This window comes from Coenobita brevimanus, chromosome 49, assembly GCF_032717465.1.
Source record: "Coenobita brevimanus isolate Jiangsu-jjx chromosome 49, ASM3271746v2, whole genome shotgun sequence".
NCBI classification, from domain to species: domain Eukaryota; kingdom Metazoa; phylum Arthropoda; class Malacostraca; order Decapoda; family Coenobitidae; genus Coenobita; species Coenobita brevimanus.
In genome coordinates this window covers 21,256,721-21,284,085 of record NC_137002.1, presented here as the reverse complement: position 1 = coordinate 21,284,085, position 27,365 = coordinate 21,256,721, and the positions used below count along the sequence as shown (strand labels likewise).

Sequence of the window (27,365 nt, the reverse complement as noted above, 5' to 3'; positions counted from 1 at the left end):
CCTCAGATAGGAACGACGGGCCCGTCCCTCAGCTGGTGTGGCTGCTGCGGAGAACTGGTCCCGCTGGGAGGTCTTGCCGTGATGAGAGATGTGCTGCGAATTCAGATTGCTGCAGATGTTCTGCCTCCTCCTTATTCCCTCCCACACGTTATGTGCGTGTGTCCCTCGTTTTCTCCTCAACACCACATTCAGCAACCATATGCGTCCAAAGATTTTCTGTTGGATTACAATCGGCCCCTTTAGAGGGCCAGTCCAATAGAACAATTTGTGAGTGCCCCTGAAACCAACGCTTGACTGCCCGGATTGTAAGTACTGTATTGGACTGCGGTCTTGCACCATGTAAATAAACTGTGGGTCTGGGATGGGATATGCTTGCACCAATGGAAAAAAGGATATCTCTAGACTTTTTATATACTGCTCTGCAGTATGTTCAACAACACCTCACCACCACATCCATCCATGCATGGAGGTTGTTACACGACAGCTTATTGATGTCTCATGGATGTGTCTTCAGTCATATCTTGTATTATGTAATTGCCGACACTGGCGCCAGACTGCTGCGACAGATGTGAAACATTTCTCATTGGTGAAAATGACGGACCTCCAAATATCGAATCCCACATCCGCATAACCTTTTCCATGCTTCCTTCTGTGCCTCTGTTAAGGTTTCCTTACGCTCTGGGATGAAACATTGACTGCCAGTCTCCCGTATTCGCCCCCTGGTAGTTATCGGGTGACATTGAACTACTGTTTCCCTTGTTATGTGAACGGCACTTGAGAGTGATGATAGCTCTGCTGCCCTTTGTGGTCAGACTCCCCGTGGGAGTTACGGTGGGCCTCTGTGTGCCCAGGTGGGATGGTCAAAGTATTACGCTATAAGTGTGTCAAATGAGGAGTGATGATCGACGTGCATGTAAAGTTTGCTTAAATATATGGTTAATTAAATACGGTCTTTCATATACGTAGTTACACGAATGAAGGGGAAATAAAAGATATAGATGGAGTGTGGTGGAAGCATTGTGATCTGGCACTATGCTCAGAGCAGCTTATGTCTGAATTGTCTCGTATATGAACTAATTACCGTATATATTAACCTTCTGTATTAAGGTTGTTGCCTGATGATACCAATACACACACACACACACACACACACACACACACACACACATATGCGCGTGAATACAAAAGTTCACCTCCTTGTCAAGCTTGCACATACACATGCATGCACGCATGCACACACACACACACACACACACACACACACACACACACACACACACACACACACACACATGCACGTGAATACAAAAATTCACTTCCTTGTCTAGCTTGCACACACACACACACACACACACACACACACACACACACACACACACACACACACACACACACACATGCACGTGAATACAAAAATTCACTTCCTTGTCTAGCTTGCACACACACACACACACACACACACACACACACACACACACACACACACACACACACACACACACACATGCACGTGAATACAAAAATTCACTTCCTTGTCTAGCTTGCACACACACACACACACACACACACACACACACACACACACACACACATGCACATGAATACAAAAGTTCACTTCCTTGTCTCGCTTGCACACACACACACACACACACACACACACACACACACACACAAATGTTGAATACAACGTATCGAATCACTTGGTGGTTTGGAAGTCTATATTTTCAATTCTTACTTTCGTAACTACAACCTACGTTAATTTTTCTTCGTGTCCCTATTTAATGAATATACAATGCCACATACAGCTCTTATACATAATGACACCTATATAGCCATACTATGACTGCTTAACATTAGATAAAGCAGGATGATAAAACATACGACACACTCAGAGTGAAACCTTGAATGGTTCATAAGGACTGTGTGTGTTCGTGCGTGTGTTACCTCGTGATAGTTTGAGTGGGCCGCCATCCAGAAAGGTCGCTGTACTAACCTCCGGCACCGACCCAGGTGGGCTAGAGATTATGGTTTCCGAGTGTACCATGAAATATTTGTCCACTAGATAGTCTACTGTTGTTTATGTAATGAAGTGATCTATGATTCAGGTGTGTGAAAGAGAGCAACTGGACATGCACAAGGCAGCTTGCAGTCAGTTCATCAGAGGAGCTGATGTGGACTCTGCAGACCCCAGCTAAAAGATAATGAGTGTGTCAAGACCCAGTTCTTCTTATTAATGTTTCTAGCTCTGCTTTTATAAAGTGTTGTATTGTAAACCATTGTTTTGCATGGCTAATGTATTACCGAGTTATAATGTGCATTGTGCAAATGGAATCTGCACACACACACACACACAAAAAAAAGCTTAATAATCCCCCATTTTCATATTGGGGAAAAGTGAGTCATAAATTTTCCCAAAGGTCCCTGTTTTGGCTCTTTAAAAAGTTTTTTATTATCTTCAATACAGGAATGATTCCAGTATGGTGTGGCTTACTGTCAAACTGTGCCATCTTTGATGGTATCCATGTCTCTGATGCACAATAATGAGGTGGCAGAAAATTCAGAATACATTTCAAAAGTAATACAGCAGTTACTTGATGATTACTCAAGGAAGAAACATCACATTTTACGGGTTAAAAATGTATTGATTATGAATATCACAGTAAAGTGATATTTAATGTCAAATGAAATTGTATTTTTTGTTTATATCAGTTCATGTTGTATACAGAGATTTGTAAACAAGCCCTTAATAAAACAAAGACACAGCATTTTGTCTTCAACAGTTTTTATATACATTTCCATATGTCTTTTATTGCCGTTCTAATTGAATAACCATAAAAATGAATCTGATTTTTTTTTTTTTTTTTCGCATAGCATAAATGAGCTCCATGCAAAATTAGGGTTCACTGGACAGTGTTATTAAGTTGAAGGTGCTGGTCTAATGGCAGCTGTTGTTCCAGGTTCACAGCTGGAGTCAGAGTAGTGAAGCAGATGTAAACACTGTCATCATCAGGGTGCTGCTTGAGTAATGGATAATAAGTACAAAACAGGATTGAGGGCACATCTTATATTGTGTTAGCACATCCAACAAGAGGTACCTCCGCCAACAACTTATGGGTTATTGTCCATGTAGTGTCCCGTGGAAATTTGTTTTTTCCCACAAAGGAGTTGATCTTGGATGATATACATGGTGTGGTATCCTTTGCAATATCTGTTGCTACAGAGACAATAGGTTACAGCAATTGAAATAAGGAAGATGGTGGTAATATCAGTCTGAATTGACAGCTTGACTCAGCAGTGATGGCCTGTATCTTTAAAGTTACGGTTCAGAAGCATTCGCATGTTAGCAATATTTAATCCTTTGGCCGTGTTAGGTGACTGTGGTCGCTGTACTAATTATTCTTTGTGAGGCGTCAGGCGACTTCAGTCCACAGATGAAAAAAAACACATTTCCATCCATACATCTGTTGTTTTTGTATGAATACAGTAAGTTTTTTGTACAGTACATGTGTCTAGTGTATATATATATATATATATATATATATATATATATATATATATATATACAAGGGAAAATCCTTGCTTGAAGTAAATAATCTCATTGTAGCAAAATTAGAGAATAGCAAAAATTATTTTCACCTTTTTTCTCAGAAAATTACAATTTTCTTGTACAAATACGGTAAATTTTTCTCTCTTTTATATGTCAACAAACAGTGTACATGTGCCTAGTGTAGATATACAGTAAGACCTCTATAATAGACTAATTGGGGCCCGAACCATTCCAAAAAACACAAAATTCCAATAAAAACGACATTCGGACTTCCCCCCGCTAATCTGAACTTTTTCCGATATATCAGACATTATTCTGGATCACATGAATGGTTTTTTAACTGTTTTGACTACCATTGCGGTACTGTACTGTGTTATAACTTCACTACATTAATCAAATGGTATAATATATATGATAATATTGTACTGTACACTAATAAACATGTCTTTTATTTACCTTATTGTGGTGAACATAGCTGAAGTGGTCAGGCAGTCTGTACTGTTTCTGGCTTTATCGGACTTTTTCCGATATATGGGAATGTAGTCCGGTAGCTCCTTGAGTCCAATAAAAGCAAATTCCAGTTTATTGAAGTCCATTATATTGAGGGTTTACTGTGCAAGTGAAAAATCTTGACTTAATCTTATTATTGTTGCAAAATTACACAGTAGCAAAAATTAATTATTGCATTTTTTCCGGGGAGTCACAATTTTTTTGTAGTGAAAGGTGCATTTTTTACCATTATCATACACAAAAAAAGGAAACTTCACGGTCATTTCCCATTGGAAAAGTAACAACAAAGCTATATATAATCAGCTCATTTATTTTTTAGGAATTTAGGCCGTGTAATGATAGGTTGTGGCCAAAGGGTTAAAGGAATGATAGTTTGTGTTGAAATTTTATTCTTTTTATGTAATTACATTAATTATTATCCAGTAATGGTGATGAATTTTTGACAGTTATCGTTCAGTTTAATGGAAGCATCTTATGACTGAGCATTGGTACAATAAACGTAAGTCATCCTATTGGTGGTAGACAGTAAGATTAACACCAGGGTAGAGTAACTGAAGTTATGGTGGAGGTTGAGAGAGCTGGAAGGAATGATATAATGGAGGTGGTAAAGGAAGAACCAAATGTAAAGTTAGAGTGTGAGGCGGGTTACAAAATAATGGAGGTGGTAAAGGAAGAACCAGATATACAGTCAGATTGTGAGGTGGATAACAAAATAATGCAGGTGGTAAAGAAAGAACCAGACGTACAGTCAGAGTGTGAGGTGCGTAATAAAATATTGGAGGTGGTAAAGGAGGAACCAGATGTACAGTCAGAGTGTGAGGTGGGTGTCAAAATATTGGAGGTGGTAAAGGAAGAACCAGATGTACAGTCAGTGTGTGCATTGGGTGATAAAATATTTGAAGTGGTAAAGGAAGAACCAGATGTAAAGTTAGACTGTGAGGTGGGTGACAAAATGTTCATCAGTGACAATGAGTCTGTCCTGGACTCAGTGTCCTCAGCTGAAGTTGAGCAGATTAGATGTTTAGAGTGTGATAAAACATATAAGGAAAGTCTTATCCTACATGCTGTTGCTCATTCAGGAGTGAAGAATTTCAAGTGTGATGAATGTGGTAAATGATTTACACAGAAGGCTGGTCTTACTCAGCACCTAGTAATTCATTCAGGAGTGAAGAATTTCAAGTGTGATGAATATGATAAACTGTTTGCACAGAAGGTTGGTCTCACTCAACACCTGTTAATTAATTCAGGAATGAAGAATTTCAAGTGTGATGAATGTGGTAGACGATTTGCACAGAAGGGGGTTCTCACCAAACACCTATTAATTCATTCAGAAGTGAAGAATTTCAAGTGTGATGAATGTGGTAAACTATTTGCACAGAAGCCTCGTCTCACACAACACCTGTTAATTCATTCAGGAGTGAAGAATATTAAGTGTGATGCATGTGGTAAACTATTTGCACAGAAGTTACATCTCATACAGCACCTGTTAATTCATTCAGGAGTGAAGAATTTCAAGTGTGATGAATGTGGTAAACTACTTGCACAGAAGAGTCATCTGACACAACACCTGTTAATTCATTCAGGATTGAAGAATTTCAAGTGTGATGAATGTGGTAAACTATTTGCACAGAAAGACGGTCTCACCAAACATCTATTAATTCATTCAGGAGTCAAGAATTTCAAGTGTGATGAATGTGGTAAACTATTTGCACAGAAGCGTGGTCTCACCAAACACCTATTAATTCATTCAGGAGCAAAGAATTTCAAATGTGATGAATGTGGTAAACGATTTGCACAGAAGAATGGTCTCGCCAAACACCTATTAATTCATTCAGGAGTGAAGAATTTCAAGTGTGACGAATGTGGTAAACAATTTGCACTGAAGGATGGTCTCACCAAACATCTATTAATTCATTCAGGAGTGAAGAATTTCAAGTGTGATGCATGTGGTAAACAATTTGCACAGAAGGATGGTCTCACCAAACATCTATTAATTCATTCAGGAGTGAAGAATTTCACATGTGATGAATGTGGTAAACTATTTGGGCAGAAGGCTCATCTCACACAACACCTGTTAATTCATTCAGGAGTGAAGAATTTCAAGTGTGATGAATGTGGTAAACTATTTGCACAGAAGGATGGTCTTACTCAGCACCTGTTAATTCATTCAGGAGTGAAGAATTTCAGGTGTGATGAATGTGGTAAATTATTTGCACGTAAGAAAGATCTCACCAAACACCTATTAATTCATTCAAGAGTGAAGAATTTCAAGTGTGATGAATGTGGTAAACTATTTGCACAGAAGCATGGTCTTACTCAGCACCTGTTAATTCATTCAGGAGTGAAGAATTTCAAATGTGATGACTGTGGTAAATTATTTGCACGTAAGGGTGATCTCACCAGACACCTATTAATTCATTCAGGAGTGAAGAATTTCAAGTGATGAATGTGGTAAACTATTTGCACAAAAGAATGGTCTCACTCATCACATATTAACCCCTAAACCATGGGATTGTTTTTGCCTGACTTGCGTGTCTCGCGGGCATATTCGCGCTCTGACAGACTCTCTAAAAATATGTGCCAAAAATCAGTTATTAGTCCTAGAATATTATAATTACATATGCATATGGCACATACCTTCAGCTTTCTCCTGGGATGTTTGTTGAGCCTTCGTCGAGTACCGTAGGACTTGTGGAGACCTCTGAAGTTGGATAACGAAGTCTCCACTTCACACTTCCCGACAACCCGTAATATGATTACCACAGCCTGATATTATCACTAGAAACACTATCCTATGATTCTCAAATATTTTGGAATCCATACTCCATAAAAAAAAACACTGTGAAAGCAATGAAAATTATGAGCGTGTATTACCTTCCCACTTGCGATCGTTCATCGCTGGTGTTATGTCATTTATTATTCATAAAAACACTCACACTTTATATTTCTATTATATATAACACATATATATCTACAGTCTTTATCCATAAGTTTCTTCCAGTAATAGTAGTTTATTGTCACTGTAGACATTCAATTTCTCTTTCAGTAAAATACGTAGCATTCACTTTCTCGTCCTGTATACTAGCGTTGAGAGTGAATCTGTCACTTTCATTTTCACTTTCATAACTCATTGTATTCATACATGCTAGAGTGAAACTTTCGCTCTTATTGCTCCTAGTATATATACTTGTATTCTTATATTACTACTCATTTACATTTTTATTTACATTCTCTATTTTATTTACATTATTTACATTTCTGTTTTATTTACACTATTATGCAGTCACTTGCAGTAGTTTGTAAAACTATTTTCCACTGTTCACTTATATTTACATTTATTGCTTTCACTTGCTGTTTACACATTATTTACATTTCCACATGCACTGTTTCACTCACCAGATTGATCATAGTCATTGTCTATCATTTTCATTGACAAATTAGCCAGTTCACATTCCACAGCAGTCACTTAGCCCTTTACCTCTTTCCACTCGAGGTTTAATAGGGGGTAGAGGTCACAGGGCCCTTTGCATTGGGTTAAAAAGCGGCGGAATTGGGCAGGCACGAATCCGATGTGCTTTCACCTTGAAAGACGACAGTAAACTGAATACAGTGTGGTGGCCTGCCTAGGGGGAGTGCAATGCTGCCAGTGTCAGTGGGGTGACAGCTGCTAATATATACGCTATGAAATGATTGGCAGGAAATCTAGACAATACATAATAAATTAGGTAGTTCCAGGTGAATATAAATATCACTTAGGCTTCTCCCTTCCTTTCTTATATATATTTTTATTACAAGAATAGATTATACGGCATATTTTAAGGGGAAATAAACAGCGAAAATTAGCGAACGAGTGCAGTTGAGGTGTTGTCAGGTGATAATTAGCAGCAGTGATGTACAGAAAGAAGAGGGGGGAGAAAGAAAACATTAGATGAGCAAGGAGATTATAATGATGATGATAATGGTGATGAGAGACAATTCCAGGTGTGTGGCACTACCACTTACCTTATTTCTTTCTGGTATATATTTGGTATAAGAATAGGGCATAGGGCTTATTTCAATGGATGAAATCAGTGGAAAATTCCAGGGAAGATTTACTTAGCGTAGCACGGCTGGGCAGGCGAGAGGAGAGGGTAATGGAGGGGAGGTAGGAAATGGAGTCAAGAATGGGGAGAAATGGCTAAATTGTCAACAATGGATGGGAGTACAGATGAGATTAGGAGTGCTGACTATTATTGGATACTGGCAGTACTGATAGATGATACAAGCCACCACTCGAAATCCCGGGCGAATTCAAAATAACACAGAATCACAAAAGTGATACCTCCCGGTATGATCCCTTGCTCCCAAGCGTCACGAAAGTGACGCCCCGCGGTTAAGGGGTTAACCCATTCACTGCATCAGTGTTTGTTTATATGTAAATCCTGTGTGCGGCAGTTTTCAAATATTTAGAAAAAAATATTAGAAAAAAAATAATATTGTCAATAGATAGAGAAAAAAATCTCAAGTTAAATGGTAATTAACAGCCCTTAATAAGATAAAGACAAAGCATTTTTTCTTTAGCTTTTTTTTATTATACTTTTCCATATGTCTTTTCTTGGTGTGGAAATTGAATAACCATAAAAATGAATCTGATTTTTTTTCTCTCCACAGCATAAATAAGCTTCATGAAATATTAGGGTTCACTGGACAGTGTTATTAAGTTGATGGAGTTGCTAGTCTAATGGCAGCTGTTGTTGCAGGTTCACAGCTGGAGTCAGAGCAGTAAAGCTGTAGTAAACACTGTCGTCATCAGGGTGCTGCCTGAGTAATGGATAATAAGTATACAACAGGACTGTGGGCACATCTTATGTTGTGTTAGCACATCCAACAAGAGGTACCTCCGCCAACAACTTATGGGTTATTATCCATGTAGTGTCCTGTGGAAGATTTGTTTTTTTCCACATATGAGCTGATCTTTGTTGATTTACCTGGTGTGGTATCCTTTGCAGCATCTATTGTTGCAGAGACAATAGGTAAAAACTATTGAAATAAGGAAGACGGTGGTAATATCAGTCTGAATTGACAGCTTGACTCAGCATGATGGCCTGTATGTTTAAAGTTACAGTTCTGAAGCATTTATGTGTTAGCAATATTTAATCCTTTGGCCATGTTAGGCAACTGTGGTCGCCCTACTGACTATTCTTTTTGACGTGTCAGGTGACATCAGTCCACAGGAAAAAAAACAAATTTCCATCCACACATCTGTTGTTTTTGTATAAATACAGTACATTTTGATTTATGTACCAACAAACAGCATACATGTGTCTAGTGCATGTATACAAGTGAAAAACCTTGCTTCAAGTAAATAATCTCGTTATTATAGCAAAATTAGAGAATAGCAAATATTATTTTTGCATTTTTTCTCAGAAAATTACAATTTTCTTGCACAAATACGGTAAATTTTGATCTCTTATGTGCCAACAAACAGTGTACATGTGTCTAGTGTAGATATTCAAGTGAAAAACCTTGCTTGACTTAAATAATCTCTTCATTGTTACAAAATTACACAATAGCAAAAACTTTTTTTTTTTGCATTTTTTTTCTCAGGGAATCACAATTTTCTCATAGAGAAAGGTGCTTTTTTTATCATTATCACACACACACACACACACACACACACACACACACACACAAAATGGAAACTTCATGGTCATTTCCTATTGGAAAAGTAACCTCAAAGTTATAATTAGCACATTCATTTTTTAGGAAATTAGGCCGTGTAATGATAGGTCGCTGGCCAAAAGGTTAAAGGAATAATAGTTTGTGTCAAAATTTTATCCTTTTTATGTAATTACAGTTATTATCTAGTAATAGTGATGAGTTCTTGACAGTTACTGTTTATTATAATTAGAGCATCTTATGACTGAGCATTGGTACGATAAAGGTAAGTCATCTTGTTGGTGGTAGACAGTAAAATTAACACCAAGGTAGAGTAACTGAAGTATAGTGGAAGTTGAGAGAGGTGGAAGGAATGATGTAATGGAGGTGGTAATGAAAGAACCAAATGTAAATTTAGTGTGAGGTGAGTGACAAAATAATGGAGGTGGTAAAGAAAGAACCAGATGTACAGTCAGAGTGTGAGGTGAGTGACAAAATAATGGAAGTGGTAAAGGAAGAACTAGATGTACAGTCAGAGTGTGAGGTGAGTGACAAAGTAATGGAAGTGGTAAAGGAAGAACTAGATGTACAGTCAGAGTGTGAGGTGAGTGACAAAGTAATGGAAGTGGTAAAGGAAGAACTAGATGTACAGTCAGAGTGTGAGGTGGGTGACAAAATAATGGAGGTGATAAAGGAAGAACCATATGTAAAGTTAGAGTGTGAGGTGGGTGACAAAATGTTCATCAGTGGCAATGAGACTGTCCTGGACACAGTGTCCTCAGCTGAAGTTAATCAGTTCAGATGTTTAGGGTGTGGTAAAGCATTTCCTTTTAAGAACAGTCTTATCCAACATAAAGTCGTTCATTCAGGAGTGAAGAATTTCAAGTGTGATGAATGTGGTAAACAATTTGCACGGAAGGGTGATCTCACCAAACACCAGTTAATTCATTCAGGAGTGAAGAATTTTAAGTGTGATGAATGTAGTAAACGATTTACAGAGAAGAGTGATCTCACCAAACACCAGTTAATTCATTCAGGAGTGAAGAATTTCAAGTGTGATGAATGTGGTAAACGATTTGCTTGGAAGAGGGATCTCACTCAGCACGTATTAATTCATTCAGGAGTGAAGAATTTCAAGTGTGATGAATGTGGTAAACGATTTGCACGGAAGAGTGATCTCACCAAACACTTATTAATTCATTCAGGGATGAAGAATTTCAAGTGTGATGAATGTGATAAACTGTTTGTTCATAAGAGTGATCTCACCAGACACCTATTAAATCATTCAGGGGTGAAAAATTTCAAATGTGATGAATGTGGGAAACTATTTGCACATAAGACTAATCTCACTCAGCACATGTTAATTCATTCAGGAGTGAAGAATTTCAAGTGTGATGAAAGTGTTAAACTATTTGCTCATAGGAGTGATATCAGCAAACACCTATTAATTCATTCAAGGGTGAAGCATTTCAAATGTGATGAATGTGGTAAACTATTTGCACAGAAAGGTAATCTCACCAAACACCTATTAATTCATTCAGAAGTGAAGAATTTCAAGTGTGATGAATGTGGCAAACTATTTGCTCAGAAGGGTGATCTCACTCAGCATCTGTTAATTCATTCAGGAGTGAAGAATTTCAAATGTGATGAATGTGGTAAACTATTTGCACAAAAGGGTAATCTTACCAAACACATATTAATTCATTCAGGAGTGAAGAATTTCAAGTGTGATACATGTGGTAAACTATTTGCACAGAAGACTAATCTCACTCAGCACCTGTTAATTCATTCAGGGGTGAAGAATTTCAAGTGTGATGAATGTGGTAAGCTATTTGCACAGAAGGCTGGTCTCACTCAACACCTGTTAACTCATTCAGATGTGAAGAATTTCAAGTGTGGTGAATGTGGTAAACAGTTTGGTCGGAAATGCAGTCTTACCAAACACCTATCAAATCATTGTGGAGGGAAGAGTTTTTAGTGTGCCTAATGTGGTAAACGGTTGACTCAATTGATATCATCCGACACTGTTTAATTCATTAAGGAGTGAAGGAATTCAAATGTGATGAATGGGGTAAACGGTTTTATAAGTTCTCAGTAGTATCAGTTTAGGAGTGAAAAAATTTGACATGAGATGACTGGAAAACTGTGTAGAAAAAATTCTTATTCACTTGGCACTTGACAGTTCATTCAGCTGTGAAAACAATTATATATTTATGATAAATGTGGCAAAGCTTGTAGAAGAAATCAGGCTTTAACCCTTTAACCGCGGGGCGTCACTTTTGTGATGCTCGGGCGCAATGGATCATACCGCAGGACGTCACTTTTGTGATTACGTGTTATTTTGAATTCGCCCGAGTTTTCAAGTGGTGGCTTGTATCATCTATCAATACTGCCAGTGTCCAACAATAGTCAGTGCTGCTAATGTCATCTGTACTCCCATCCATTGTTGACAATTTAGCCATTTTTCCCCGTTCTTGACTCCCCTCCCTACCTCCCCTCCATTACCCTCTCCTCTCGCCTGCCCAGCTGCGCTGCGCTAAGCAAATCTTCCCTGGAATTTTTCACTGATTTCATCCATTGAATTGAACCCTATACCCTACTCTTATACAATATAATATATATAAAAAAGAAATAAGGTAACTGATAGTGCCATACACCTGGAATTGGCTAATTATCACCTGGCAACACCCCACGTGCACTCGTTCGCTAATTTTCCCCGGTAATTTCCCCTTGAAATATGTCGTATGATCAATTCTTGTAATAAAAATATATATAAGAAAGGAAGGGAGAAGCGTAAGTGATATTTACATTCACCTGGAACTATGTAATTTATTATGTATTGTCTAGATTTCCTGCCAGTCATTTCATACCATATAATTTAGCAGCTGTCACCACACTGACATTGTCAACCCTTGGCTGCCCACATACGCCGCGTCATTCGGTTCCTTGTCGTTCTCTGAGCTGAAATCATGTCGCACTCGCGCGCCGTCATTTCCGCCGTTCTGTGCCCATTGCAAAGGGCCCTGTGACCTCAACCCCTACTAAACCTCGTGTGGGAAGCAGTAAAGGACTAAGTGACTCTGCTGTTGAATGTGAACTGGCTGAATTATCTATGATAATGATGGATAGTGACTTTGATCTTTCGGGTGAATTGTGTGATGAGCCTGGGGAGGAAATCGTGACAGAAACTGCCAGTACAAGTGCTTTAGTGTCCCAAGTTCGTTCTAGCACCAAGGGAAAGGAGTCCTTAGTGCAGCAAGGGAAGAAATTTGGGAAGGGAGTGAAGAGGAGGCGGGTTAGCCCTGGAACAAAGGCCCCTCGTGACCCAGCCCGCCATGAGTCCCGAGGTGAATCACCTCTCCGCTCTCCCAGCCCCATTTCACTAATTTCTTCCCCCTCTTCAGTGGAAATTTCTCCAGTGTCTTCGTCGTCGGAGTCTCCACCAACACCTACAGTGAAGGCAGGCCGTAGGGGACGAGGTAAATCCCTGACTCGTCGTAAAAGTAGAGTAGCATCTAGAGTAAGGGCTGCTGTTGCTACACGGCAACCTAGGGTCAGTAGGAGTGACCTTGAAACAGCCCAGTCTGCCTCACAGCCACCCTCCACCCTCACCCAGCCTACACCGCCACGAGAGGGAACCCTGGATGCCTTCGTGTGGATGGAAGGTTCCGATTTCGTCCCTGAACAGCTCCAGTTTGTCGAGAGTTCCTCAGGGATACAGCCTGCCTTCACTCTTGACAAGGATGCTGAGTGTGTGGACTTCCTTTTGGCCTTCCTGGAAGACAAAGTCATGCAGCACATATGTGATAGACCAACAGGTACGAGTCACAACGTGCTGCAAGTGGTGCAGGTGCAGCGAAAATGCAACAGTTGACCGTGCTGGGAGTGCAGGAGCTGTATGTGTTCTTTGCCCTCATGCTTCTCATGCCTCATTCAAAGAAGCATGAGTAGGAAGATTACTGGTCCATGGACCCCTTATTACCCTCACCCACCTTCAATAAGTACATTTTTTTTTTTTTTTTTTTTTAATGTGCTCAACTCTGGGCATAGGCTTCTTAGCCTGCTCCCAAGGCCCAGTAGTCCTCCTACATATCGTACACCTCTACATGTCATCACTTTGGCGTTAACACCCTCCATCCATATTGAATACATGTTATGGCTGTCTCATACAGGATTGGTGTATTTGTATTAGCGGGGGTATTTTTACAGCATGGCGGGTCTTCTGGTAGATCGGTAAAGTCTGCCGTAACGAAATTCAAATCCTTAAACTGTTCCCTGCCCCAGCGGGGATTTGAACCTGGGTCTCTTAGGACCGCAAGCCACCTCTCTACCGATTGAGCCACCGCCTCCCCCAGAGATCACTTCTGTAACATCATTGGAAACCTGCACTTCACCAACAATGATGTACCTTCCCAGTCTGACCCACTCTGGAAGATCCGGGAGCTGCTGAACAGAATGAAGGATAAATTTATGTCATTCTTCCACCCATTTCAGAAAGTTGGTTCTGTTCAGAGGATGTCTGAGGTTCACACAGTACATTCCAAGCAAACGTCATCGCTTTGGAATCAAGTTCTTTGTACTGTGCAACTGTAAGACGGGGTACATCCTTGCCTTCGTCATTTATTCAGCCAGCACTGTCGATCTGGACAAAACACACCCCCTTGGCTTCTCAGGCTGTGTAGTGAAAGTGCTGCTTGAAAGGTATTTTGGTGGGAATCATGTGCTGTATACTGACAACTACTATACAGCACCGAAACTTGCTAAATACCTTTCAGAGCATGGCATCGGCTCCTGCGGCACTGTTAAGAACAATCTTGCCAACTTCCCCAAATTCCCTGAGGCAGGAAACTCGCAGCGAGGAGTCGTGCACCTACGCAAGTCTGAGAAGATGCTGGCAATATGGTGGCACGACAAGAGGGTCATGCACATGCTCACCACTATACACAAGGGGGAACTGAAAGACAGTGGGAAGGTCAACTGTAGGACAGGCGAACCTGTGAGGAAGCCTGATACTGTCATCGACTACAATATCAACATGCGGCTGGTGAACAAGTCTGACATGATTGGAGAGATCGACTGCCTCAGGAAGAATACTATGTGGTACAGGAAAGTTTTTCTGCATCTCATTGACATGACAATGCTGAATGCCTTCATCCTGTACAAGATGAAGGTAAAGCCACCCAAGTCCTTCTCCCTGAGGTTGTTCGCCAGGACTTGTGTTCAGCAGCTGCTTCTGCTTGTTCGCCAGGACTTGTGTTCAGCAGCTGCTTCTGCTTGTTCGCCAGGACTTGTGTTCAGCAGCTGCTTCTGCTTGTTCGCCAGGACTTGTGTTCAGCAGCTGCTTGAGAGGTATGGTAGGGTGACAGCAACAACTCCAAGGTGCCATTCTGTTAGACTTCTTGACAGACTTGAGCAGAGGGTGTACATGGATCGGCATGGACTGGTGCAAATGCCTGCCACAACGAAGGGGAAGGCTACGATCCGCAGGTGCCAGGTGTGTGCACATACCACCAGACGCACACCTGAGCACAAACGCACCTCTTGGCAGTGCTCTGAGTGCCAGGTTCCCCTCTGCGTAACATGCTTCTTTGATTACCACAGCCTGAAGCAGTTCTAAAACAGTGCAAGTGGAAATGTAAACAATGTGTAAATAGCAAATGAAATCTATCTATCTATAGCCCGATGCCCTAATCCCGCAAAGGGTGGCCGCAGACAAAACGCCTCCAAGTCACTCTGTCACCCACCATTTGACTACCCTCCCCCCAACTCACCCCCCCCTCCCTCATATACCTCTCAATTCCATCCCTCCACCTCATCCTCGGTCTACCTCTCCCTTTCCCTCCCTCCACCTCACCTACATACACCCTCTTAGTCAGTCTTTCATTCTCCATTCTCTCCACATGTCCAAACCACCTCAGTGTATTTCTCCTAATCTTCTCAACCACATCCACATCCACCCCACAACGTTCCTTCACTTCTTCATTCATTAACCTGTCCCTCCACGTCACTCCACATGCTCCTCTCAAGTAACTCATTTCCACTGCTCTCACTCTTGACTTGTTCCCCTCTTGCGAGGTCCACGCCTCGCTTCCATATGTCAGGGTAGGGATCACAATACCATCATGCAGTGACTTTTTAACTTCCATACTCACCTCCCTATTTCTCATCACTGCTTTCAGTGTACCAACAACCTTCCTTCCCTGCTGTACCCTTTCACGTACTTCATCCCCCAAAGTTCCATCCTTACTCATCACACTACCCAAGTACTTGAATGCACTCACATTCTCCATATCCTCACCATCCAGCCTCACTGCACACTCTGTGACTTCATTCCTCTCAAACACCATAACTTTACTTTTGTTTACATTAACTTTCAGCTTCCTCCTCCTACACACTGTCCCAAATTCATTCACCAAGCCTTGCAACTCCCATTCATCTTCACTCAACAATACTGTATCATCAGCAAACAGCAACACCGGAAGCTTCCAAATCTCACCCTCATTCATTAGGGCCAGCCCCACATCCACCGCCCTACCTTGCACCTCCTTTACAACCCCATCCATGTATATATTAAAGAGCCATGGAGACATCACACACCCTTGTTTCAGTCCCACATTGAGATCAAAGAACTCACTCAGCTCACCATCCACTCGCACCGTAGCCCTAGCTCCCTCGTACATACTCTTCACAGCACTCAACAATTTCCCCTCCACTCCATATATTCTTAATACCTTCCACATACCTTGCCTATCTATTCTGTCATAAGCTTTCTCTAAGTCCATGAAGGCAGCATACACTTTCCTTCCCTTCTCTAGATACTTCTTCACTAAACATCATAGAACAAATATCTGATCTACACACCCTTTTCCCTTCCTAAATCCCCCTTGTTCTTCTCCAACTAGCTCCTCTGTCATATGCCTAACCCTATCAATGAGTATTCTACCATATATTTTACCAGTCACACTAAGAAGGCAAATACCCCTGTGGTTACCACATACTTCTCTCTCCCTTTTTCCTTTGTACAGAGGAACAATTATACCTGTTTTCCAGTCCTCTGTAACCCTTCCCTCTTCCCAAGCCAATCTACACAACTTCCATATCCACTCCACAACAATCTCACCCCCATACCTAAGCGTTTCACCACACACTCCATCAATTCCTGGGGCCTTTCCCAGCTTAATCTTCTTCATCGCTTCCACTACTTCCGCCCTACTGATCTCTTCCTCCTTCCTCTCATCTCTTCTTCTCCCAGCCATTCCCCAACCACTTATACTCACACTGCTCTCACTCTCTACATTCAACAAATCCTCAAAGTGCTCCTTCCATCTCCCCAATTTCTCTCTCTTCTCCACCAACAATCTATTATTCCTATCTTTCACTCCCCTATTATTTCCCCTTTCACATTGCCTTACTTTCTTTACCTCCTTCCAAAACAATTTCTTACTCTCCCTCCATTTCACACTCAGATTCCTCCCAAACTCTTCATCCACTTTCTTCTTACTCTCCTTCACCAGTCTCTTAACCTCCCTTCTCCTGCTCACATATACCTCTCTCTTCTCTCTCTCATCTTCTCCCCTACCTCTACTCGCCAACCATTCACCATATGCCTTCTTCTTTTTTTCCACAGCTCGTTTCACCTCATCATTCCACCATGCTGTCCCTTGCACACCCTTGCATCTCCTCCTCACTCCACAAACCGCCTCACAAGCTGCACCTATCTCTTCCGTGAATATCTTACATACGTCTTCCACCCCTTCCATCTGCTCTAGCTCATACCTTCCCAATCTTTCTTCCACTATGCTCTTATACTCTGTCATTTTCTTACTGTCTTGCAATTTCTCCACTCTTCTCACAGGAGCTGCTTCCTCCTGTCTTCCCCTTCGCCTCCTCAACCACTTTCCTTGCATATTTACCTTGGCCATCACTAAGTGATGGTCCGAGACTCCATTCCCCCACCCTCTCCACACTCTTGCATCCAACACTTGTCTTCTCATTCGCTCATCCACACACACGTAGTCTATCATTGCCTTTCGTTCAACAAGTTCACCATCCATCCTCCTCATTACGCTCCATGTATACCGGTGGATCATCTTATGACGAAAGTAGGTGTTGGCTATTGCCAACCCCTTACCAGCACAGATGTCCACCAAAGCACTACCATTCCCATCTACTTCAGCTGGCACACCCCACTGACCAACCACTCCATCCACTCGTACATTCCCAGCTTTGCCATTCATGTCTCCAATCAACAGCACTCTCTCGCTCCTCTCAAACTTGTCCATACATGCTTCTACTTTCGCCCAAAACTCATCTTTCACTCTTGCCACTCGATCCTCTGTTGGAGCATACACACATACAATCGCCCATGCTTGTATACCTACTTTCATCCTCACCCATACAATCCTTGCACCCACTGTTTCATACTCTCTTATATTCTCCTTCCACTTCTTGCTTATCATCAGACATACTCCCTCCCTTGCCCTCTCATTCTCACTGACTCCCGCACATATACCTACACCATATTCCCATTCTCTCACCCTTTCACCTTTCCATTTAGTTTCAGTTAATCCACATATATCCACTTTTGCATCCTCAAGCACCTGAACAATCTCTCTTTCACTTCATCATTCACTCCTCTCACATTCCATGTTCCCACCCTAAGAATGTCCTTTGTCCGTTCCTTAGTCATCAACGTATGGTCCATCCGGGTCCGAGGCGCTTTATTCGCTTTTTTAGTAGGTTCTTTTTATGGGGTGGGGCACTAACCCACCAATCAATGGATGTAAATATGATTGAACAGTGGAATATAGTTTTACAAGTTACTGCAAGTGACAGTGCATAACAAAGTATAAATAAAATAGAAGTGTAAATATTGAAAATAGAATGGAAAATGTAAATGGAAATGTAAATAATTAGTAATATAAGAATATGAGTACAATTACTTGAAGTAATGACAGTGAAAGTGAAACCTTGGCTCTCTAGGTAGTTTACTGAACGAAAAAGTGAATGCCTGGAGTGAAAATAAACTACTATTACTGAAGGAAACTTATGGATAAATACTGTAGATATGTATATAAGTGTAATAAAGTAATAGGAATATAAAGTGTGAGTATGGTTATGAATAATAAATGACAAAATACCATCAGGGAATGAGCACGGGTCGGAAGCTCGTATATGCTCATAATTTACATTGCTTTCACAGTGTTTTTTTTTTTGGAGTATGGATTCCAAACTATTTGAAAGTCATAGAATAGTGTTTCTAGTGATAATATCAGGCTGTGGTAATCATATTACGGGTTGTCGGGAAGTGTAAATTGGAGACTTCGTTACCCAACTTCAGAAGTCTCCACAAGTCCTACGGTTGTCGACGAAGGCTTAACAAACATCCCAAGAGAAAGCTGAAGGTATGTGCCATATGCATATGTAATTATAATATTCTAGGACTGATAACTGAATTTTGGCAAATATCTTTATAAAGTCAGTCGGAGCACGAATATCCCCGCGGGACGCGCAAGGAGCAGCTGAAACATCCCCACAGTGTAGGGGTTAACCAGCCATGGTGCCATTCACCAACAAGTGAGGGAGAAGACAAGTTTTATCTCTTAGGCTGGCTTGCCAAAGTAATGGAAAATTTTTAAAAAGTGGGTTGTAGAAAAAAAAAAAAATTCTGTAGTGTCCTTTTAGCTACTATTGGTACTTGTGGCAGGCCACCCCTCATGCAACATGTCTTTCAATCTGCTGAGTCAAGACAACATTAACCTGTTAACTGCTCTATACAGCCTGGGCTGTTCCGAATGCGACTTTAATACAGCCTGGGCTGTTCCGAGTGCGACTGCTTAATACAGCCCTGGCTGCGCTGGTGAATTTCGAATATAGTGCCATGGTGACCAAGGCAGACCCATGCAAGCATGTTTGAGCCTTCAAAACCGAAAAAGAAAAAGAAAACGAAAACCATACATTCCAATAGGGAATCAGACACTTTGATGTTCATCCATGACTTTACCAAGGTAAATATTGAGTTAATATTACTACTGTATATACTTTGGCATGTGTTCTCTCAATTCCTAAGACAAAATTTGGCCTTTGGGAAATTTCATTTTTACCTCTATATCTGCACACCACAGACACCTCCAAAAAATCGCCATGTGCAGTTAATGGGTTAACCATGGGTGATAATCAGTGGTAGGTGGGGGCGCACACCATACACACACTCGATGTAGAGATGCTCTCGGGTGTCTGCCCTTTCCTCTCCTCCATCCTTCTTTTCTTCCATCCACTTCTGTCTTTCTTTCCTTCATTCTTTCCTCATCCTTCTGCCTACAGGTGACTTTACACTCCCTCTTCTGTCTTTCTTTCCTTCATTCTTTCCTCATTCTTCCACCTGTGGATGACTACACTGAGTAACAAGCCCTGGTTTCTTGTACACCAGGAAACCATTTACTATGCTGGATGGTAACCTTATAACCAAATTTGGCTGCCTGGTGATTTAGTGGGTAATTAATGGTCTCCAGTTGGATTGAGCTGGTGAAGGTTTATATCCAAGAGGTGTTTGGGGTTTATTGCTCATGTAATGCCACTCAGGGATAAGTGAGGCTGGTCACTCATCCTAAATGTCAGAACCAACTTGCCTAGCTCTGGGCTCCAGTGGTCCTCATTGGGCGGCATAGGATTGGATGATGGATGGTTGCATGATGCCACCAGTGTGTTTTCAGAGTGTGATCTACTATGACACAAGATGTCCTGTGCCCATATTATGATGGGACAGTCATTCACAATGGGATAGCTTCACAAACAAGGATTCAGATTTTGATTTAAAAGACAATGCCCATGTAAAGACAGAACAGTCCTTCACAATGGCTTGGCATTAAGTAATTATGCCCAGTCAAGAGGTTACTTGCAGGGGTAGGTTAATCTCTAGGCTGAATACCTCACAGCCAAGGCCCCCTCTCTTGAAAAAAAAAAAAAAATCAAATGAAGTGATAAATGATAAAATTACATTGACTGGCATCACACAAGACCTCATGATGGGGGCCTTTTCCCTGGGTAGGAGCCCCAGTATCTGATTTAGCCTATAGTCCCCCAGAAAGTTAATTTGGCCCTGATTACTTGGGCCTCATCCAAGGAAAGGATTATTGACAATTAGGATACCAAAGTGGGGAAATCAGTGTCCGTGACTGAGCAGCAGGCTGGGATGTAAGCAATAGCTGGTCAAACCAACATCCAGTGTATACTGCCTTCATGCTTTTCATATTATTTTTGTCTTTCATCCATAATAATGTTGTATTATGTGATGATTCAGTATAAAAATGAGCATTACAATTTGTGTCATGAACATTAACAAATTAGCACATTTGCCCATAATTAAGGGCCTCTTCTGTTTGTACTCATTGATAGATCATGGGGCATTTGACTGTAATTAAGGTCTCTTCTGTTTGTACTCATTGATAGATCATGGGGCATTGGACTGTAATTAACGGCCGTATGCTTAAAGCTAATGTAGGGCCTTTCCTAAGGGCCCTATATCAAAACAGTATGCTAAAAGTTTAAGAAGGGAAAGACTTCCCTCAATATGTAGGGTTGTTCCAACATTTTTTAAGGGAAGGAATGCTTGGCTTTCGCAAACCCTACATTTAATTATTCGTAACAAAGTAACTCTGTACCTCCAGAACGCATAGAATAATGTAAATAGTTTATGTAAAAAATAGTTTAACTTGCTAAAAGTGCATTGCAAACATACGCGGGAACTGAACCGTTGGTTATTAAAACACGCGGGCTGTACCTTACCGAGTAGCAGGTCAAACCCGGGCCAGTCTCTGCCGTGGCGGAGACACGCACTGTCATTTTTATTTTTTTAAGAGTAGTTGACAGTAGGCAAGATCCTAAAATTGACATGTGTAAGCCACTTTTATACATTACTCATGTGATTTAACTGAATATAGAACGTTCAGTCAATGCTAAGGGTAATTATATACGTTAATATATGTAACGAGAAAGGTACTGTTCTTCGCTCATGGGGCAAACTATGAAGCATCGTGCCAGCATTGGATCATCCTTGTGTTTTAATGTCAGGCACCGCAAACAGTTTTTCATTTTCTTATATCATTTTTTGTTATATTTCAGCAGCATTCTATTCATAATTCTTGGTAATCGTTAAGGAGACATAGCACCACCTTATTTTGCATTTTTTCCTTGCTTTAGCCCTTCATGGAATTCTTCATGTACTCTTGAATTGTGTTTTCAAGTTAGTGTTTTTCGTTTCTTTTAAACATGGTAAAAAGTGCTTTAAAAAGCGGTGTTTGTTCATGGACAGCCACTATCTTGCTGTGCATGAAGACCGATGGACGCCATCTTAGAGTGCCATATATGATCGAAATTACCCTTGCAGGCCTAAACAAACCTAACCTAAACTTTCGTAACAAGCCAACTTTATTTCTCCTAACGTTACCTAACCTATTTGAGACTAACCTAACCAATTTTATGCTAACCCAACCAAACTTATCCTAATCTGTGCGCGAAGACTGACAAACGCCATCTTAGAACGCTATTTTTCAGCGAAATTGCCCTTTATCAGTGCTCATTTACCCAAACCTAACATAAATTTTTGTAATTCAACCCTGCCTTATTTATCCTAACTTGTTTTAAGCTAACCTAACCAGTGTTAAGGTAACCTAACCAAATTTATCCTAACCTAACCTGACCTATCTCCAGCGCTATCATATTTACAACTTAAGTATTGATTGAAAAGTTTACTACTATAATAGTATATAAAGTATACATACAAATAAGTGCTGATATATATAAAAATGACGGAAAATTATTTTATTTTGGTGCTGATTGACATCGTCTGGACAAGAATAGTCACGGCGACTCCCACGGGAGCACTTCCAACGTACCAACTGGTCACGCAGGGGCTACCAACCACCCCCTTTCCCTTAATGTTATCTTAGCATACCATGTAAAAATTGAGGACTTGCTTGTGCTCTCCTTAGTGTGTAAAGTAGGGACCAATGTAGGGCCTCTCCATATGTGTTTAAGCATACGGCCGTAAGGCCTCTTCTGTTTGTACTCATTGATAGATCATGGGGCATTGGATTGTAATTAAGGCCTCTTCTGTTTGTATTCATTGATAGATTATGGGGCAGATCCTGATCTGGTTTGGATTTGAATCCAGATTTTGCTCCTGTAGTTTGTGATAACAGAACAATAGCTGGTTGTAAGGCTGATTTTACCTGTGATGGTTTTCCATAGCTCTGCCTGGCCCTGCTTGCCATGGATGATGATGATGATGAATTAAACTGCATGATTAATATTTCTGCTGTGTACAATTTTATGGCAGATATGAGATAAATGCCATGTACAGTATGTATATCTGTGTGGAAGCTTGGAGGGGTAATCATCAAGGAGACACAAAATCACCTTATTTTGCCCTCCCCTCCCCTCCCTCTTCTTTCCATTATTCATTCATTCATCCATTGCCAGATGCCATGTATCCCAACCGGGGTGGCCAAGGGCTTAGAGTTAATTGTTTTACAGGGAGGGGCACTAATCCTCCACCAACCCCACTTGACACGTAGGGATGCCAACAGCATCTGGTGTTCCCAGGCGGTCACCCATCCAATAACTAACCAGACCCAACGTTGCTTAACTTCGCTGATCGGATGGGAAGCGGTGTACTCAACGTGGTATTTTCCATTATGATTTTTTTTTTTTTTTTCTGAGTATATTATTAAGATTCAACAGACACCATCTTGTGCGCAAGACAGATGGTCATCATCTTAGAATACCATTTATTCACAAATTTTACCTTATCATTGGTGATTTGCCCAAACCTAACCCAGTGATTGTAACATAATCTCGTTAATTCTAGCCAGCCCATACCCTGCCTAACTTAATTTTTTGTAACCTAATTTTTCCAGGCTTAACCTATTTTAACCTAACCTAATTTTAACTAATGCTACCTAACATAACCAGTTATAACCTAACCTCAGCTGAACCTTACAACATTTATCCTCTCCCAACAATTTTCCATAATTTAACTTAAATAATCCTAACATGCTGATTTTGGCATCTATAAAATTGTGACGCCATTGTAATGCAGCACAGGAGGCTGGTCCATTTGTCCCCCTGTTGTGTCAGTGGGATTGGCTTAGTGGTTTGTATGTGGAGGTGTGAGGAACATTCTGGAAGTCAAGCATTATGCTGTAGGAAGTTGATGGTTTATATCTGGAGATGAACATTCTAGAAATTAAGTTTTATGCCATAGGATTGGAGATGAGGAACATTCTGGAAATTGTGTGTTGTGCCTAAGGATTAGCTGAGTGGTTTATATGTGGAGTTGTGAGGAACATTCTAGAAATTAAGTGTTATGCCATAGGATTAGGCTAATGTTTTATATATGGGGATGCGAGGAATATTCTAGAAACGTAGACGGTTTGGTAAAAAATTTGTTCTTGTCATTAGTGTTATTGTGTATTGTTGATTTAAGTGCATTATGACGTGGGAAAATGTGAGTTCTCTCCTGGGCCCTAGAATATCCTGTGTTGTTCTGCAGATGGAGTTGGGGGGGGGGGGATTATATAAAAGGACTATCGCATCCCCTAGTTTAGTTTGTGTTTAACAGCCAACAGAGAGCAGTACAGTGTGGAGAGTAGTCAGTCAGACAATGAGTGTTAATCAGTGAAAGACAGAGTAGTCAATAAAGAATAGACAGTAATGAGTATTAGAGTGTGATGACAAAGGTAGCATGAGAGAGAGAAAAGCCACCATGTTTTGCAAGTGTACCTCAGCTGTGCCTGGAAGGAATAAAACCCTGAAATGTTCAGTGGCCTTTGATTAATGTCCTGGCTTGCTTACTTAATGTTCTCAGCATATCAACAAACTCTGCTGCAGTGCCACAGATTGGTGTCAGGAGTGGCATATGTTTTGAGAGACAGAGACGCATGGACAGGTTGCCAAAACAGCAGACATATCTCTGGCAGATATGCTTGCAGTATTAGGAGTATTAAGAATATATGGATTAGATGGGAAGTTGTTGAATGCTGTGAAGAGTATGTATGATGGTGCTAAGGCTGCAGTGTGGGTGAATGGTGAACTGAGTGAATTTTTCTCTTTGGAGGTTGGGTTGAAATAGGGATGTGTCATGTCCCCATGGTTATAACCTTTCCTCGGATTGGAATTTGTTCCATTTAGAAGTTACTAGGCTTAGAACATATTTCTTGAATAATGGATATCCATTGCTTATTTTTGAAAGTACGTTACACAAGTTCCTGGATAAATTATTCAGTTGCACAAAGCCTGTGTCTTTAGTTCCCAAACAAGTACTCCTTATTAGTCTCCCTTATTATGGGCACAGCAGTTTTCACATCAGAAAGGAATTAAATAAACTGCTTAATACAGTTTATCCGCAGGTCTCACTTGGGTTCATCTTAAAAAATTCATATACTATTGGATCCTTTTTTTAGGTATAAGGATAGAATCCCCAAAGCTGTGTGCTCTAACCTTGTGTACAAATTTAATTGTTCCTACTGTAATGCAGGATATATTGGGAGTTCTATTCGAAACCTGAAAATTAGGATGTTCAAACACAAAGGCCTGTCATATAGAACCACTTTACCACTCTCAAACCCTCCCTTCTCGGAAATTAGGGAACATTGATTTGTTTCGGGTCATACATTTGATCTGGATGATTTTGAGATTTTAATGACAAATAATGATAAAACTAGTCTTAGAATAGTGGAATCATTGTTTATACATGACTTAAAGCCTGCAATGAATACCTATGATTTTTCCATTAAATTATTTGCCCATTGATTTACTGATTCGATTCAGCAGTCTCATACGGCTCAACCAAGTTTACCTTTCCACGGACTTTCGTCTACTCATTAGTTGCTTTGTGTAGTTGCCATGGTGTAGACGTGTATAGGTTAGATTTTTATAAATTTTGTGAATGATTTCTCTTTTTTTTTTTTTTTTATTACATTTTTAAATTTTTTTTTTCATTCATTGCCAGACGCCATGTATCCCAGACGGGGTGGCCAAGGGCTTAGAGTTAATTGTTTTACAAGGAGGGGCACTAATCCTCCACCAACCCCACTTGATACGTAGGGATGCCAACAGCATCTGATGTTCCCAGGCGGTCACCCATGCGAGTACTAACCAGACCCAATTTTTAAATTTAATTTGTATATATTTTATTGGTTTTATTAATTTGTGAATGAGGTTTTGGTGAAACTTAATTCTCTAATTCATGTTACGTATTTTAGTTTGTCTGATGATGAGGTTGGATTTCCTCGAAACGTCACTGAAATGAATTGTGAACATGGCCCCAGTCCATCGTCTCCTTGTCCTGGTCTTCAGTTTTATAATATATTATATATATATATATATATATATATATATATATATATATATATATATATATATATATATATATATATATATATATATATATATATATATATATATATATATATATATATATATATATATATATATATATATATATATATATATATATATATATATATATATATATATATATATAATATATATATATATATATATATATATATATATATATATATATATATATATATATATATATATATATATATATATATATATATATATATATATATATATATATATATATATATATATATATATATATATATATATATATATATATATATATATATATATATATTATATATATATATATATATATATATATATATATATATATATATATATATATATATATATATATATATATATATATATATATATATATATATATATATATATATATATATATATATATATATATATATATATATATATATATATATATATATATATATATATATATATATATATATATATATATATATATATATATATATATATATATATATATATATATATATATATATATATATATATATATATATATATATATATATATATATATATATATATATATATATATATATATATATATATATATATATATATATATATATATATATATATATATATATATATATATATATATATATATATATATATATATATATATATATATATATATATATATATATATATATATATATATATATATATATATATATATATATATATATATATATATATATATCTATATATATATATATATATATATATATATATATATATATATATATATATATATATATATATATATATATATATATATATATATATATATATATATATATATATATATATATATATATATATATATGTGTGTGTGTGTGTGTGTGCACATACATATGTATGTACAGTAGGTTCCCACAATACGTGAGCTCACAGTACGGACTCCTCATTGTACCCGATGACCTTTTTTTTTAATCGAATTTTAGTTTATTTTTTAATAGTGATGTGAATTAAACTCGTAATAGGCGAGATGGCAGCAAAAAGTGGCCCAAAGCTGAGGTTTACCCCGATCACACAACATTGCCATCCCAAGGAGCGTCAACCACCAGTGATGGAGAGTGCAGAACTGTCAATGATGGAGCTCAGCTGGGTACTGTGTGCCCTAGATAAGTTCAAGGAAGAATTCAATAACATCGAGCACTGTCAGTTGCGAGTGGAGGAAGTGCTGACTTCACTTTGTAGGGTTTATGAATGA

At 39.3% G+C, this 27,365-nt stretch overlaps 2 protein-coding genes and 1 pseudogene across 2 annotated transcripts; 2 read left to right on the top strand and 1 right to left on the bottom strand.

The window, feature by feature from the left end:
* The first annotated feature begins 5,009 nt into the window (after nt 1-5,009).
* Nucleotides 5,010-27,365, top strand: LOC145399550 (uncharacterized). Its single transcript, XM_080272148.1, has 4 exons — nt 5,010-5,166; nt 5,557-6,258; nt 11,203-11,349; nt 27,136-27,365. The coding sequence occupies exons 1-4, from the start codon at nt 5,010-5,012 to the stop codon at nt 27,363-27,365; spliced, it is 1,236 nt and encodes a 411-aa protein (XP_080128274.1).
* Nucleotides 10,431-11,183, top strand: LOC145399438 (uncharacterized; the record flags this gene model as incomplete). The annotated part of the gene is made up of 1 exon (XM_080272054.1): nt 10,431-11,183. A coding segment is annotated over exon 1 (753 nt), but the record flags the coding sequence as incomplete, so codon positions are not given.
* LOC145399591 (5S ribosomal RNA) lies at nt 23,272-23,391 on the bottom strand (annotated as a pseudogene).

Coding starts and splice junctions, on each gene's coding strand:
- LOC145399550 (XM_080272148.1), top strand. CDS start 5,010: ATGTTCATCAGTGACAATGAGTCTGTCCTGGACTCAGTGTCCTCAGCT. Junction 6,259..11,202: donor TTTCAGGTGTGATGAATGTG/GTAAATTATTTG, acceptor TTGCACAGAAAG/GTAATCTCACCAAACACCTA. Junction 11,350..27,135: donor TTTCAAATGTGATGAATGTG/GTAAACTATTTG, acceptor AACTCGTAATAG/GCGAGATGGCAGCAAAAAGT.